We start from the raw sequence: 14,297 nt of genomic DNA, 5'->3' as shown, positions 1-14,297 counted from the left end.
TTGCTGAAATATGATGACTAGGAAATACAACACACACACACATATCCACACAGGTAACAGCTAGCGTGGACATTAAACTCCATAGAATCAGGTATATATCCAAAGCCTCTTAGAATTTCAAGTGGGCCCGGGATTTAAAAAAGGTCGATATTTTTTGACAAAGAGAAGACACGTTTTGTAGCCACGGTAGACCTGAATTAATTGGTCCGTAAAAGACCTTACAGTCAGGTGGTTTCCCATGGAGATTATGTACACTAAAATGGCGGCGGGCTTAGAGGCCGACATTTAAAACAGTGGCATGTAAACAACAGGTGAAGTGGCCAGTGAACTGTTTGATCATACTGTCGAGGTAGCGGAAAAATTAGTACACATTCTCCAATGACCTCCATGGCAGCGGTCCCCCGGGTCTCCGCGGGACAGAGGCGGTTCCCTAACCTGCCCGTCATTGAGCACCCTATGTCCAGAATGAGTAACCGTGATGATCTGGCCGTGCTTGGATCCGCCCGCGGACTCAGGGCAGGACAGTTCGGGAAGATTTCCTTCCAGGATCCTGGGTCCGGGGCAAGGGAACCCGCACCCATCAGTGCAAACCGAGCTAGTGCCCCAGAGCGGATACTCCAGTGGCCCCCAGGTAAAACTCACAGTTCTTGAGGGAGTGGGGGGTGTTATCGCGGGAGGGAGGGTGGTGGGGGTCGTATCTCCACAATTATGACAACGAATATATCGAGATAACAATGCATAGTTTATATGGGCATTCATTTCTGTATGTAGCCATTAGTGCTTGCCTTAGAGATTTTATAGAATTCAATTATTAGCCTTTTCACTTTCTCTTTTGCTTGACACTTCTTAAAGGCAAGAAGCACCGTATACACCGTATACAAAGTTGTAATTGGGAGAAAAAAATATAATAACATCATCGTTAAACCTCATATTCTTTCTTAGAGGGGGGGGGGTCTTCTTAATCTTATTTGTCAACTACATGTAACTTTCAATAACTGCTTTGTCTTCATATTCAAAGTTGGTCCATTGAATAAAAAGGGGGCAGTTCGCAGCTTGTTGTACATGCAGTTATAAAGAATGCATTACAAGAGGCCGGGGGGGGGGGGGGGATGTTCATAGCTACATAAATTACAATGCCAGTGCCATAAATTTATATGAATTTTACGTATGCATCATTTACACGTTCTTGAAGGATCATTATCTAGATCTTCGATGTGTGTGAATTTCATGAATAATGCATGTACTTTACTGATATGTAGATTCTACAGATCTAATCGGAAAACCTTGGCCATTTAGAATATAATGTATCATTTGAATACTCTTGTAGAAGTGTTAAAATTATTCCTTGCTAAGCCGAGTTCAAAGAAATATGCGCTGACGTCACACAACAATATTCACTGTTTTAATGCTGTTTGAAATTTGCTAAATCATTAGAATGTCAGGTAACAATAGGTGAAGCTGTCATCGGCTGACGGTCGGAATAATGGAGTCGATCCTTGACGGTTCCCCGGTCTGTTTCTAGATAGCTGTTGATAAGATAAAACACATGTAAACGAACACACCATTGTTGTTAACAATCGCCACTTAAATGTCCTGATAAGACAGATGTAGGGCTGTCACGGACATCGGTATATCTGACTACCCAAGGGTCTGACCCAGACTCCAGGGTCTGTCCTAGCCTCACTCTGACCCAGCTCTGGAATCCCGGCGCATGATGACCAGGATTCCAAACAGCCGCCGGGGAAATCCCCGCGATGCAAATACTTCAAGAACGTTTTTGAAACTTTTGAAACTATAAAATGCAGTCGATAATTTACGATCTTCAGAAAATCGATCAGCTAAACTTAGGAAAAGTTATCGGAAAAGAGATTTGAAGATCTAGAAAGTTTATCCTTTTACAACAAACTGGGGGTTAGCTAGGGGTTTGGGTATTAAATTTCATGTTTTTGTTCTAGTAAAAAGGAATAATATAAAGGGTAGATTTACACTAGTGATTTGAAAGTCTTTTGTATCTATGTCATCGAAAAAATTAAAAAGATATGATCGATTAGTTTTCGATTATTCCCTGCATGGGCACCATTCATAGTCACCAAATATGCTTTAGTAAATCAATTTAACCTACAAATAAGAAGCATCGTTTTTGAATGACTATTTACAAAAATAATTGCAATAATTATCAGGAATGAAATTTTTATTCAGATCAATTCTATTTTTTGTTGGCACAAAAACACAATTAAAATAGAGATATGTTCATTCATTTACTTTATGTTAAGCGTCCACAGACGAATTTGTTTTGAAGCATGAAAAAAAAACCAACATACATTACCCCCCCCCCCCAAAAAAAAAATTGTTTTAAAATAGGCTATATATATGTACAAAGGTTTTAAGTTTACTTTGTTTTACCATGTATCTGCCAAAGATTAGAAAATTTCTGTGTTTATTTTTTTGTAACAGTATGTAGAAAATAACAAATTATGATAATAAATTTTATCAATGTAGTAATGATAATTTATACATTTTCTATTGATTTGTGTGCGCGTGTGTGTGTGTGTGTGTGTGGGGGGGGGGGGGGGTCCTGAGAGAAAGAAAGGTTTATGACTTTTGGGTGACACTTTATGGATATGAGATATAAACCGACCTATTTATAAAAAGATTTGGTTTAAGTAAATTATAGTTATTAAATATGAATATGGAATAGTGGTAGTCAATTAATTAATTGACATGAAGTCAGGATCGGATTAAAAATCAACTGTTCGGAACCGTTTTATTTTAATTTTAGATAGCAAAAGCTGATTCCGGTACCGTTTTAACTAAACAAAACAGCCGAACGATGTTGCAAATATTGATGCTAAATTTAGTAAATTACGCTGGTATTTTGAAATAATAATATGTATATATCTGCAGTTAAACTTTTTGAGAGTAAGTATGAAAAGAAAAAAAGCATTTATCTTTCAAAGATATGTTCACTTGCAGTGGTCGCTACATGTACAAATACAACGTAGCGTTAACAGGTTAAACGACAGTGCTATATAATATAGTGTTGCATTATTACTTAACCAGAAAACGAATTGTAGATAATGTTATTTTATCTTTTATTTCCTTTTTTTGTTGGACTACGGGCATTAGCAGCTATGTAATATTTCAGTGACTGAAATTTTCCCTCCTTTTAAATACCGACACTCGGCTGCTGAAAGAATGGGACTGGTAAGAAAAAAGTCAGTCCACAAGAAAAAGAGACACCTTATATTGCCAAAGATTGACAGCAGTCAAACATCTGTAGCCCAGAGTCAGAGTTCTTCTCAACCTCCAGAAATTGTTAAGCTCCCCCCACTGAACCTCCTGTTGGACGCAATATCTGAGGAAGAGTCAGGTTTCTGATGAGTGGCCTATATATACCTGCTGACAATGTGTTGCTGCCATTAACTTCTTTAGTATTACTTACATGTCTCTAACAGATATGTTACATATATCCATGATTGACTTAATCCAGCCCTTTTGTTTTCAGTGATGTTTTCAGGGCAGGAATATTTTGAAGTGATCAAATGGTGAACTTGGTTATGTGTTTTGTACTAGAATAATGAATGTTTATGTCATGGTGATGGTACCAGAAGTGTAATTATTTGACAAATCATAGTTTGTTTGAGTGCTAATTGTTATTTAGTTACCCAACATTATAAACTTGTGCATACAATAATTCATGCTTCCATATCATCATTTCCCTACCAGCATACTATTTTTTTTTGCAAAAACGGAACTTTAAATTCATATTTTTTTCAATTCTTGTACAATGGGAATACTTCATACTGGAGATATTTGATGCAAGGCTGATACATTGTAGTTGATTTTGCAGAGTACACCCAGGGACCCCGATCTCGCGGTCGCCAGGAATCTGCCACACCTCGCACTAATGGAGAGGTGAGTACCATATTACATTTATACTCATACAACTCGCCTGTCAGAAAGAGACCAGACTGTAATATAGTGTTGTTGTGTGGATCTCATTTCTTACAAAGAGACTTAAGTATATATTATAGTTTTGTGTATAGACTCCATCTATACAGTATAATTCGTTTAGTACGAACACAGATATAGCAAATTCTACGATATAGCGAGGTTATGTGGAGTCCCCGGCAAATTTTTAACAAATTCTGGTATTCACTAACTATTTACAAAAAGTTAAATGAAATGTCAATAGTGAAGGTCTAATTCTTCTAACTAGAGTTTTCGTTTTTCTTTTGTTCAAAAGAATGAAATTCTATCTTGTTTGATAAATGCGTCTATTGGGTATATAAACATATATATTGTGTAAAGTTTATCTCTCATGGTCTGAAATTCTCCAAGTTTAAAGGTCTCTAGTTGATGCTTATTCGTGTATATTTAGTGTACAAAGCTTGAATAATATTTGGTTTAATGCTGTAAATTCTTTCTTCTTATATAATATTCTACAAAAGAAGAGTATTTGAGAGTAATCGGATAATTCTTTTATTGATGTATTAGTCTTTTAGACTACCAAATGATAGTTTAGGGTGGAAAAAACAGTTTTATATGTAACGTTATGTTATAAGGACATTTTTAGATGAGGGACAAGCAAAACTGACGCGTATAAAATGAAATAAGATAGAATTGTGAATTTTGTAAATATTTAAGAATAATGCAAATGTAACTTAATGCTAAAATTTATTTGGCACTCAAATCTTGACGAAAATTGACAAAAGGATGCCTCTAAATGCGGTACACCTGTGCATCACAGTATCTGTAAAACACTGCATTTTAGGCTCCCCCTATCAGCAGAATGCAAACAAATCAGCCATTTTAATTTCTGTGCATTTTCAAGAGCAAGCCCAGGCATTGTTTTATAGTATATTCAGGGTACATCCGCCAGCTTTTTAAAGAGCTATATTACCTGCTAAAAAAATCATGAAATTCTGCACGCATAAAATCCAGATGTTTTTGGAGTTACCTCCCTTTATTTTAGAGTCTCACAAAATAAAATTTTTGTAATTTTTCTACATACTTTTTTCATGTATTTGAAAGATAAACCTCTATATTATGCAATTGAGAATGAAAAAAAATAATTTTCATGTACTCTGCATAAAAATAGCAGAAAAAATCCCTACCCATCATGCTTTTTCCTAGAGAAAACCTCCCGGTTTTTATATGAAACTGTGTTTAGCTACCTTAGTTCATCTGATTCTACTTCAAGTCTGTAATCACAAAATGTCATCTTGTCAATTATTAGTTTTACTTAAAAGGAAGTGAGGACTAGGGGGGGAGGGGGGGGGGGTGGTTATGCAAAATGAACTTAGATTCGTACTGATTGCTACTTATTTAATTGTTTGAAATGAACTGCATGTTGTCTTACGGTAAGTACAAAAGGAAGCCTTTTCAAGGTTATTTAAGTATTAATGCAATCAAATATATAATTTCAATAAAATACAAAATGATTTTGATGTGTAAATTATGCTTCAGTTATTAGTTTATTTAAGCATTAAATTGAATCATTATTTTTTTTGAAAAATATAGTTTCATAACTGCAACGGTGTGGGCATACAAATTAATTGAGTTATGCACCTTAGCACCTTAATTATGAAAATTTGCTTGCACACACCGTTGCAGTTTCAATATTATATCTTTTAAAAAATTATGATTTAATGTTTACTTTTACGAGGGTTGTCCAAAAAGTTCGTGAACACATAAAATTATATTCAAAATAACGGCCCCATTTTCAGGAAAGTATTATAATATTTCAATATAGAGTGCAATAATGTATATGTATAAAAATCAGAGCAATGTACATGCCGACGTCGCTTTCTTTGGCGTTTTTAAAGACATGTTCTTGCCGTAATATCTTTTAAAAGTCCTCTGCTAGTTTGAAAACGGCTTCAAATGATGTATGAAAATAACGTACACCATACAGACTACATCATAATAGAAGCTTATGAAATTTTGACATGTTTTATAGAAACTGTAAACATGATCATATCTAAAAACTCAATTACAAAGTTTGGACAATTTTAACACTGGGCCGTGCGTTCTTTACATGACCCTTTGATACATTAAAAATTTAGTTTAATTTTATGGATAGCATTCAAAACCATTTTAGTTTGATTTTAAATTTTATGACAAACATTTCAATATACAATATGTATATATATAAACCCATTTAAAATGACAGAAATGCGATTGTCCACGAACTTTTTGGACAACCCTCGTACATTTCTTTAACTTCTTGCCATGTCTGCAAATGTAAGTTCAAACTAGACACGATCTCGTTGCGAGCAACGAGGAGGTCTTCCGTCTGATTTTAGAATGTCATATATATGTTCGATCTTGATTTTGCTGTGAACAGCTAAATATGTTTAAGAACAGAGAGCAAGGTGTACATTCTAAAGGCCGGATACTATTTTGTTTCAGGTGTAAGAGCTTTGTTTAACAAGTGTTTATAAATTCGTCAACATTCTTGAGATATCTGAGAAAAAACGTTTTAGGGCGGGTCCATTATCTCCTTATTGGGGCCACTGTACTAAAGTTTGAAGGTTGCAAGATTAAGGTTGTTAGATAAATATATTTGCTTCTCTAATACATTACAAAATATACCTCGGTAAAGAGCTGTAGAAAAAGACTTTAGAACCCTTTTATGTGCCTAATATTAGGGGCCAGCCCCTTTTTCTTGGTATCAAATGAAAGGTCATTTAATTTTAAAGACATATTGCTCAACAGTTGTTAAGAAATTCGTTACCGTTTTTGAGATATCTGAAAAAAAACGTTTAAGGGCCGGTCCCTTATCTCCTTATTGGGGCTGCTGAAGCAAATTTTGAAGGTTGCATGTTGTTAGTTTCATCATTTTGAGCATCTTTAATTCTATACTGCATTTCAAAATATTTTTACTTTTTGAGAAATAGGTGATCAAAGTTTTGGACTTTTGACCCCTTAAAACCCTTAATTACGTAACACATGAAAAAATCGTTATGTTGTTGGGCTTCATAACTGTAAGATAAACATATTTGCTTTTATAATCTATTACAAAATATACCTCAGTAAAGAGCTATAGATAAAAGATTTTAGAGCTCTATAGGTCCCTAATATAAGGGGCCAGCCCCTTCTTCTTGGTATCAAAAGAAAGGTCTTGTAAATATAAACCTTTTTTACATTACATGTTTTAACAAGATATTTTCCAGAAAAGAGATAAAGAAAGAAAAGTACGAAAATTCACGACTTTTTTTTAATTTCAATTTTCGGGTCCAGGCGAGCGTCGGCGCTTTTCAAGATAAAAATGATTTAAGACCTTCATGCACAACTTCAGTCTTTTGTCTATTAACCCTGAAAATTTCAACTTTATATCTGCAATAGTTAAAGAGGAGTTCCACCGACAAAATACCCCTATAAAAATTATAAAATCGACGATATCTCAAAAACGGAAGTGACGTCATCAATAAAAAAAATTTGCAACAAGGTTCAGATCAATACCTATCAGATCTGAAAGTTTCATAAAAATTAAATGAGCCGTTGCTGAGAAATGGCGTGCACAAAATTTGTAAGAAAAAAAATAATAATAATAGGGAAGAAGAAACAAAGCAATAACAATAAGGTCTTCCGTTGGAAACGGAAGACCTTAATTAATGGAAGAGCCACTGTAACAGCCACAAGCCTGAACATTAATTTTCACTTGTGACATAGCACTTTTACAGCGTTCAAAGTATATGACGTCATATTAAAAATCATCATAATTTAACCTTTAAGTACCCTGTGTGTCTTTTACCGTGTTATATCTGCAGTACATAGCTTTCTACACACTTTACATGCAAAAAATATGTCTTATGTAAATATTCAATTATTTATCATTATTTAAATGATATAATGAACTTTATTGTATCAGAGCTGATGAGACCAGTGTTCTCAGCTTGTGCCAATCAGATTTAATAAATAAGAATATTTTAATTCCTTTGTTTTTGTTGACCATGACAGGTGATAGAGAAGATCAAGGACAAACTGACAACAGGGTTTTATGGACTGAGGCACATGTTCAAGGCCAACGACCCTACAGGGAAAGGGACCGTATCAAGGTAGGAAAAACATGTAAACAAATAAAGGGTTGGTGTATTCATTCAAATAAACAACAAGACTGGCTATCAAGGTCACACAAGAAAACTATCATAGGCACAGAATCAATGACATATCAATTAATAGAATGAATAAAAGTAAAATAAAGGGACAGGATTAGAAGATCAATAATATACAAATTCATAGGTAGATCAGGACTTGTATCAAGGTATTAATGAATACCAATAAGTAAGCAAAGGGCTGTGTCAAAGTATCAATAAAATACAAGAAAACCCCCAAATATAAGGACTGTATAGATTGTTTCAAACAGCAGTAAATAAAAAAGGTACAAGTAACAGTGAACTGCAAGTAAAGGAATGAAAGTTTGAGACATTAAGTAGATTTAACTGTTTGTTTACTTGTTTTTACAGGGAAGCCCTGCTCAGGATTCTGTACAGTCTGGTGGGATATCTCACACAGGAACAATTCAACAAATTCCTTAAAGGGTGAGTCAGTTTGAATATTCATAGGTTGAGTCAGTTTGAATATTCAACAGATGAGTCAGTATGAATATTCAAAGGGTAAGTCAGTTTGAATAATTCAAAGGGTAAGTCAGTTTGAATTATTCAAAGGGTGAGTCTGTTTGAATATTCAAAGCATGAGTCAGTTTGATTATTCAAAGGGTAAGTCAGTTTGAATATTCAAAGGATGAGTCAGTTTGAATATTCAAAGGGTGAGTCAGTTTGAATTATTCAAAGGATGAGTCAGTTTGAATATTCAAAGCATGAGTCAGTTTGATTATTCAAAGGGTGAGTCAGTATGAATATTCAAAGTATGAGTCAGTTTGAATTATTCAAAGGATGAGTCAGTTTGAATATTCAAAGGGTGAGTCAGTATGAATATTCAAAGTATGAGTCAGTTTGAATTATTCAAAGGATGAGTCAGTTTGAATATTCAAAGGATGAGTCAGTTTGAATATTCAAAGCATGAGTCAGTTTGATTATTCAAAGGGTGAGTCAGTTAGAATATTCAAAGGATGAGTCAGTTTGAATATTCAAAGGGTGAGTCAGTTTGAATATTCAAAGGATGAGTCAGTTTGAATATTCAAAGCATGAGTCAGTTTGATTATTCAAAGGGTGAGTCAGTTAGAATATTCAAAGGGTGAGTCAGTTTGAATATTCAAAGGGTGAGTCAGTTTGAATTATTCAAAGGATAAGTCTATTCAAAAGGTAAGTTTGTATGATTATTCAAAGTGTAAGTTGGTTTCATTAGTCAAAGGGTAAGCCAATTTGAATTATTCAAGGTGAAATTCTGTTGGAATTATTCAAAGGATAAGTCAGCTGGTATTATTCAAAGGATAAGTCAGTGTGAATTATTTAAAGGATAAGTCAGTTTGAATATTCAAAGGATAAGTCAGTTTGAATTATTCAAAGGATTAGTCAGTGTGAATTATTCAAAGGATAAGTCAGTTTGACTTATTTAAAGGGTGAGTCAGTTTGAATATTCAAAGGGTCATTAGTTTGAATTATTCAAAGAGAAAGTCAGTTTGAATTATTCAAAGGATTAGTCAGTGTGAATTATTCAAAGGATAAGTCAGTTTGAATTATTCAAAGGGAAAATCAGTTTGAATTATTCAAAGGATAAGTCAGTTTGAATTATTCAAAGAGAAAGTCAGTTTGAATTATTCAAAGGATAAGTCAGTTTGAATTATTCAAAGAGAAAGTAAGTTTGAATTATTCAAAGGATAAGTCAGTTTGAATTATTCAAGGGTAAAGTCTATAGACTATGGGTTCACCAGAGAGCAGAATGTTCAAACTTGTCAAAGATGATTCTTGTTAAGGTTAGTTGTTGATCTACTTATAAGGAATCGACATATAGAAGTTATTTGTGATGAAGCCTGAGTTTGAATTTATATAGCTTGAACTCTGAAGTAATTTACATTTAATTGACTAAAAAAACACTACAATGTCAATGCTGGTGGGTGCTTTACCTATCCCTGTTTTCTGTTTGACTAGAACTGGACTGGACAGGAAGGAACACATTTCCTTTGACAGTTTTGTGGCCTGCTTCAAGGATAATGAGGTAGGTGTGGTGAGATATAGACTATCCATCAATGGTAACTTATATATAGCTTCCCGCTCCCTCAGTGTGGTGAGATATAGACTATCCATCAATGGTAGCATATATATAGCTTCCCGCTCCCTCAGTGTGGTGAGATATAGACTATCCATCAATGGTAGCATATATATAGCTTCCCACTCCCTCAGTGTGGTGAGATATAGACTAGCCATCAATGGTAAAATATATATAGCTTCCCGCTCCCTCAGTGTGGTGAGATATAGACTAGCCATCAATGGTAGCATATATATAGCTTCCCGCTCCCACAGTGTGGTGAGATATAGACTAGCCATCAATGGTAAAATATATATAGCTTCCCGCTCCCTCAGCAGAGAAGGTGTGGTGAGATATAGACTAGCCATCAATGGTAACATATATATAGCTTCCCGCTCCCTCAGCAGAGAAGGTGTGGTGAGATATAGACTAGCCATCAATGGTAAAATATATATAGCTTCCCGCTCCCTTAGCAGAGAAGGTGTGGTGAGATATAGACTAGCCATCAATGGTAACATATATATAGCTTCCCGCTCCCTCAGTAGAGAAGGATCAGCTACATGATGCAGGATTGTCTCTAAAAATTGAAGTAGAAGGAAGAAATAAAAAAGTAGAAGGGGGTCAGGGGGTCTTGCTTATAGCTACATTGTGTTTGAAATGCAATAATTGTCGGGTATATAAGGCATTTTAGGCGGGGGAATTCCCCACCCCCCTGGTCTTAGAGACATCCCTGATGATGTGATTGAAGTGATGCATTATGTAGAGCTTGCTATGTAGCTCCCATACTCCCTTGGTAGCAATGCTTAACTGTTATATACTGCTGTGTGTAGCCTATACATCTCTTAATTAATTACATTCTCGAGATGATCATCTTAGCTGATTACAGCATTCAAATCCACAAGTAGCCAACTGTCAGGCCTTTTGATGGCCAGAACGTGGTAATTAAGCAAGTTCCTAAAAGAAGTGTTGCTCAAGAATTTAAATTCTGTTTGTTTTCACTTTGAATCTGTACTTTAGCTGTGATAGAAAAGACTTAACTGGAGAATAGAGGGTAGATATAGGTACTGTAATTGTTGTGGGCCAGACAGTGACAGTTCCAGAGCTATCTACACAAGGCCATTAGTCGCTTTGATCTGTAGAATGTTCCCTAACATGTCAGAAAATTATCATATTGTCATTTGAAGATTTAAATTATTTAGGATGAGCAATGGTTGAAAGAGACATTCTTATTTTTTATCGTTTGATTTTTCATTGCACTCAGAGAAATGGCTAACAAAATGGTATGTGAATATACATCTATGCACTGAAATCATTTCATTAAAAGCCTGAACAGCATGCGTTACAGCCCACTCTCAAACACTCAAATGCACAAACTTGTTGTTTTGTCTTGGAGCATGTATATATGATTATGTGACATGATGCACTGTTGAAGACTCAGCTAGCTAGAGACTGCTACAGTTGAAGACTCAGCTAGCTAGAGACTGCTACAGTTGAAGACTCAGCTAGCTAGAGACCATGGAAAGGTAATCATATTATCCGTGATTAATAAGAATCCTAGTTGTCTGATGGGCCGCCTATTGTGGTAACTTTGCAGGCAGTTCTCTGTAAGGTGGTGAACCGACGTCTCCCTGGCTTGGTAAGTTTCCATGGTGATGGAGCCTCATGTTGATGTTGTTAACTGTGGACTCCCAGAATTCCCTGAGATGTACAATATTATGTGTATACCCATATATGTATTACATGACATCTTTGTCAAATCCACTGTAACTTTCTAAATGTTTCAGCTGTATGTTTCTAATTCATTACTTGTACAATAAATCCAATGTCCCACAGAATGCCTGTTTAGACTGCATGAAGAACTTGATATTGTAGTTATAGTAGTGCTAACATGATTGACCTAATTTATACCTAGTCACTGGTTTTGTACCCTAATGCTGTCATCATGGTCTGGTATAGCGGTAATCCTGGGCACGCATGGATAACACACTCGTTGTTGTTGTTTTTGTTGTTCTAAATGTCACCTCTTGAATAGTTCTCCTTGCCTGTTCCCCCAACTCTTGTGTGTCTGTTGCTGTTTTGTCCTTTGCGTGTTTGTTGTTTTGCTTTGTAGAATAGACAAGAATCAATGGCAGCCTGAGATTTATTGGAAAGCAATCTCTGGAATAAATATGTAACACAGAGAGAGAGAGAGAGAGAGAGAGAGAGAGAGACAGACAGACAGACAGACAGACAGAGAGACAGACAGACAGACAGAGACAGACAGAGAGAGAGAGAGACAGACAGACAGACAGAGAGACCGAGAGTTGCAGTCGTTACAGTTGACAAGGACTTGATTAATTTTCACGTTTGTTTTTTAATTGAGTAAATTTTGTTGAACTTTGAAGTACATGTACAACAGAGATTGTGATGTTGTTCATTGTAACATGATGTTTGTGTTTTCTGTTGTCTGTTATATTGCTTTATTTTTTGACACTTTTTCACCTGTCTTCTGTGTCTAGACAGTGCAGAAGGAGTGGGTGCGTCCGCTACAGCGGCTAGAGAAAGAGAAATGTCGTCACTACCCTGAGGCCGAGCTTATACGCACAGACACCATAGTTACCAACCCCTATCTGTCAGCGCCATACTCCGACACTCTGTTCAGGGAGAAAATACGCAACATGTGAGTATACAAAAATGTGCTATAATACACCAAAACACAACATGTACGTACACCAAATTGTGCTATGACACACCAATATGTAACATAAATTAAACATAGGTGTGCTGTAATACACCCATATATAATGTAATTATTCCTACAAAATTGTGCTATGATATAAAACACAACATATACAGTACACAAAGTTGTGCTATAACACACAAATATGCAACAAGAAAGTATGCAGATATGTTGTATGATAAACTAATACGCAACATTACAGTATACATATACACCTGTCTTACCTGTTCTCCCTATTCTTACCCAAGCACTGTCTGTTACAGAGACGATGCAAGACAGGTCTTTCCCGCTGCATGTTTTCAGGCCAATGGAAGAATTGTGCCCCCGCAGCTTCGAGAGGCACACGCTCAACTCGGAATCTTCATGACAGACAGCGAATTCACATCACTATGGCAGCGGTGCGTGATTCCTCCATAAAACTTTATTTACTATATTGTCACACAAATTATTGAACATGCCTGCCGTAAATTAGCATGTTGGATTTCTTGAACATCTTACATAGATGTGACTGAGTTGTATGTTGGAATCACATGGTCTCTCTGTCTGTCCACCTGTTTAAGACATGGTTCAGCAGTTTTCAGGACATAGAAGTAAAATCATCAAATTTGTCATGTAATGAGATGTAATGGGGAAAATCCTGATAAAATAAGTCCAGCATGATTTTAATGCAAGATGATTTTTATGCAACTTGTTTTGTTTTCTAAGGCTTCAAGGAAGAAAATATTAAAAAAGTAAAAATCACATTCTGAACCATTACAGGTACGACAAAGAGGGTTTGGGAGCCATCAGGACCAGTCTATTCTTAAAACGGGCAGCCATAGATACCCGACCCAAAACATTTTCACACCGCAGCAAGACCTCTGTGGAGCTCAAGGTCAGACCGAAATCAGAGGCCAAGGTCGTGACCTTAACTCACAACAGTCAGACTGAGGAGAGTGAGCCTTCTGCACAGGATATACCAGGCGAGACTACACAAGAGACAGCAGAGCCAACCAAGGAAACAGACAACACTGACAAAAATAAAGCATCAGAGCTGGCAACCAGTAAAGACTCAGGGGAACCAGACAAAGGGGAGGAAATCAAGATCAATATCAGCCGCAAAAAGAAGGTTCAGCCAAAACTGGAGAACATCATAGACTGTCTACACTACAGGGTGAGTTATAGACTGTCTACAGGGTGAGTGATAGACTTTCTACACTACAGGGTGAGTTATAGACTGTCTACACTACAGGGTGAGTGATAGACTTTCTACACTACAGGGTGAGTGATAGACTTTCTACACTACAGGGTGAGTTATAGACTGTCTACACTACAGGGTGAGTTATAAACTGTCTACAGGGTGAGTTATAGACTGTCTACACTACAGGGTGAGTGATAGACTTTCTACACTACAGGGTGAGTGATAGACTTTCTACACTACAGGGTG

General features: G+C 36.1%; 1 protein-coding gene across 7 annotated transcripts in view; it reads left to right on the top strand.

The window, feature by feature from the left end:
• Window positions 1-363: 363 nt before the first annotated feature.
• The window catches only part of LOC128168774 (EF-hand calcium-binding domain-containing protein 6-like), a 33,741-nt gene continuing 19,807 nt past the window's right edge, over window positions 364-14,297 (top strand). For 6 of the 7 annotated variants that reach the window (XM_052834928.1, XM_052834927.1, XM_052834926.1 and 3 more), the window contains exons 1-10: window positions 364-631; window positions 3,146-3,370; window positions 3,851-3,915; window positions 7,966-8,063; window positions 8,472-8,546; window positions 10,056-10,122; window positions 11,747-11,788; window positions 12,651-12,811; window positions 13,135-13,269; window positions 13,631-14,024. In XM_052834928.1, the coding sequence (XP_052690888.1) occupies window positions 379-631; window positions 3,146-3,370; window positions 3,851-3,915; window positions 7,966-8,063; window positions 8,472-8,546; window positions 10,056-10,122; window positions 11,747-11,788; window positions 12,651-12,811; window positions 13,135-13,269; window positions 13,631-14,024 (1,515 nt within the window). In that variant the 5' untranslated portion in view covers window positions 364-378. The remainder of the gene's footprint in view (window positions 632-3,145; window positions 3,371-3,850; window positions 3,916-7,965; window positions 8,064-8,471; window positions 8,547-10,055; window positions 10,123-11,746; window positions 11,789-12,650; window positions 12,812-13,134; window positions 13,270-13,630; window positions 14,025-14,297) is intronic. The other variant, XM_052834930.1, reaches the window with a different exon arrangement.

The sequence above is a fragment of the Crassostrea angulata genome, unplaced genomic scaffold (genome assembly GCF_025612915.1).
Source record: "Crassostrea angulata isolate pt1a10 unplaced genomic scaffold, ASM2561291v2 HiC_scaffold_47, whole genome shotgun sequence".
In the NCBI taxonomy this organism is placed as follows: domain Eukaryota; kingdom Metazoa; phylum Mollusca; class Bivalvia; order Ostreida; family Ostreidae; genus Magallana; species Magallana angulata.
Note: the sequence above shows the minus strand (reverse complement) of the source record. Positions and strands in the feature narration are given on the sequence as shown.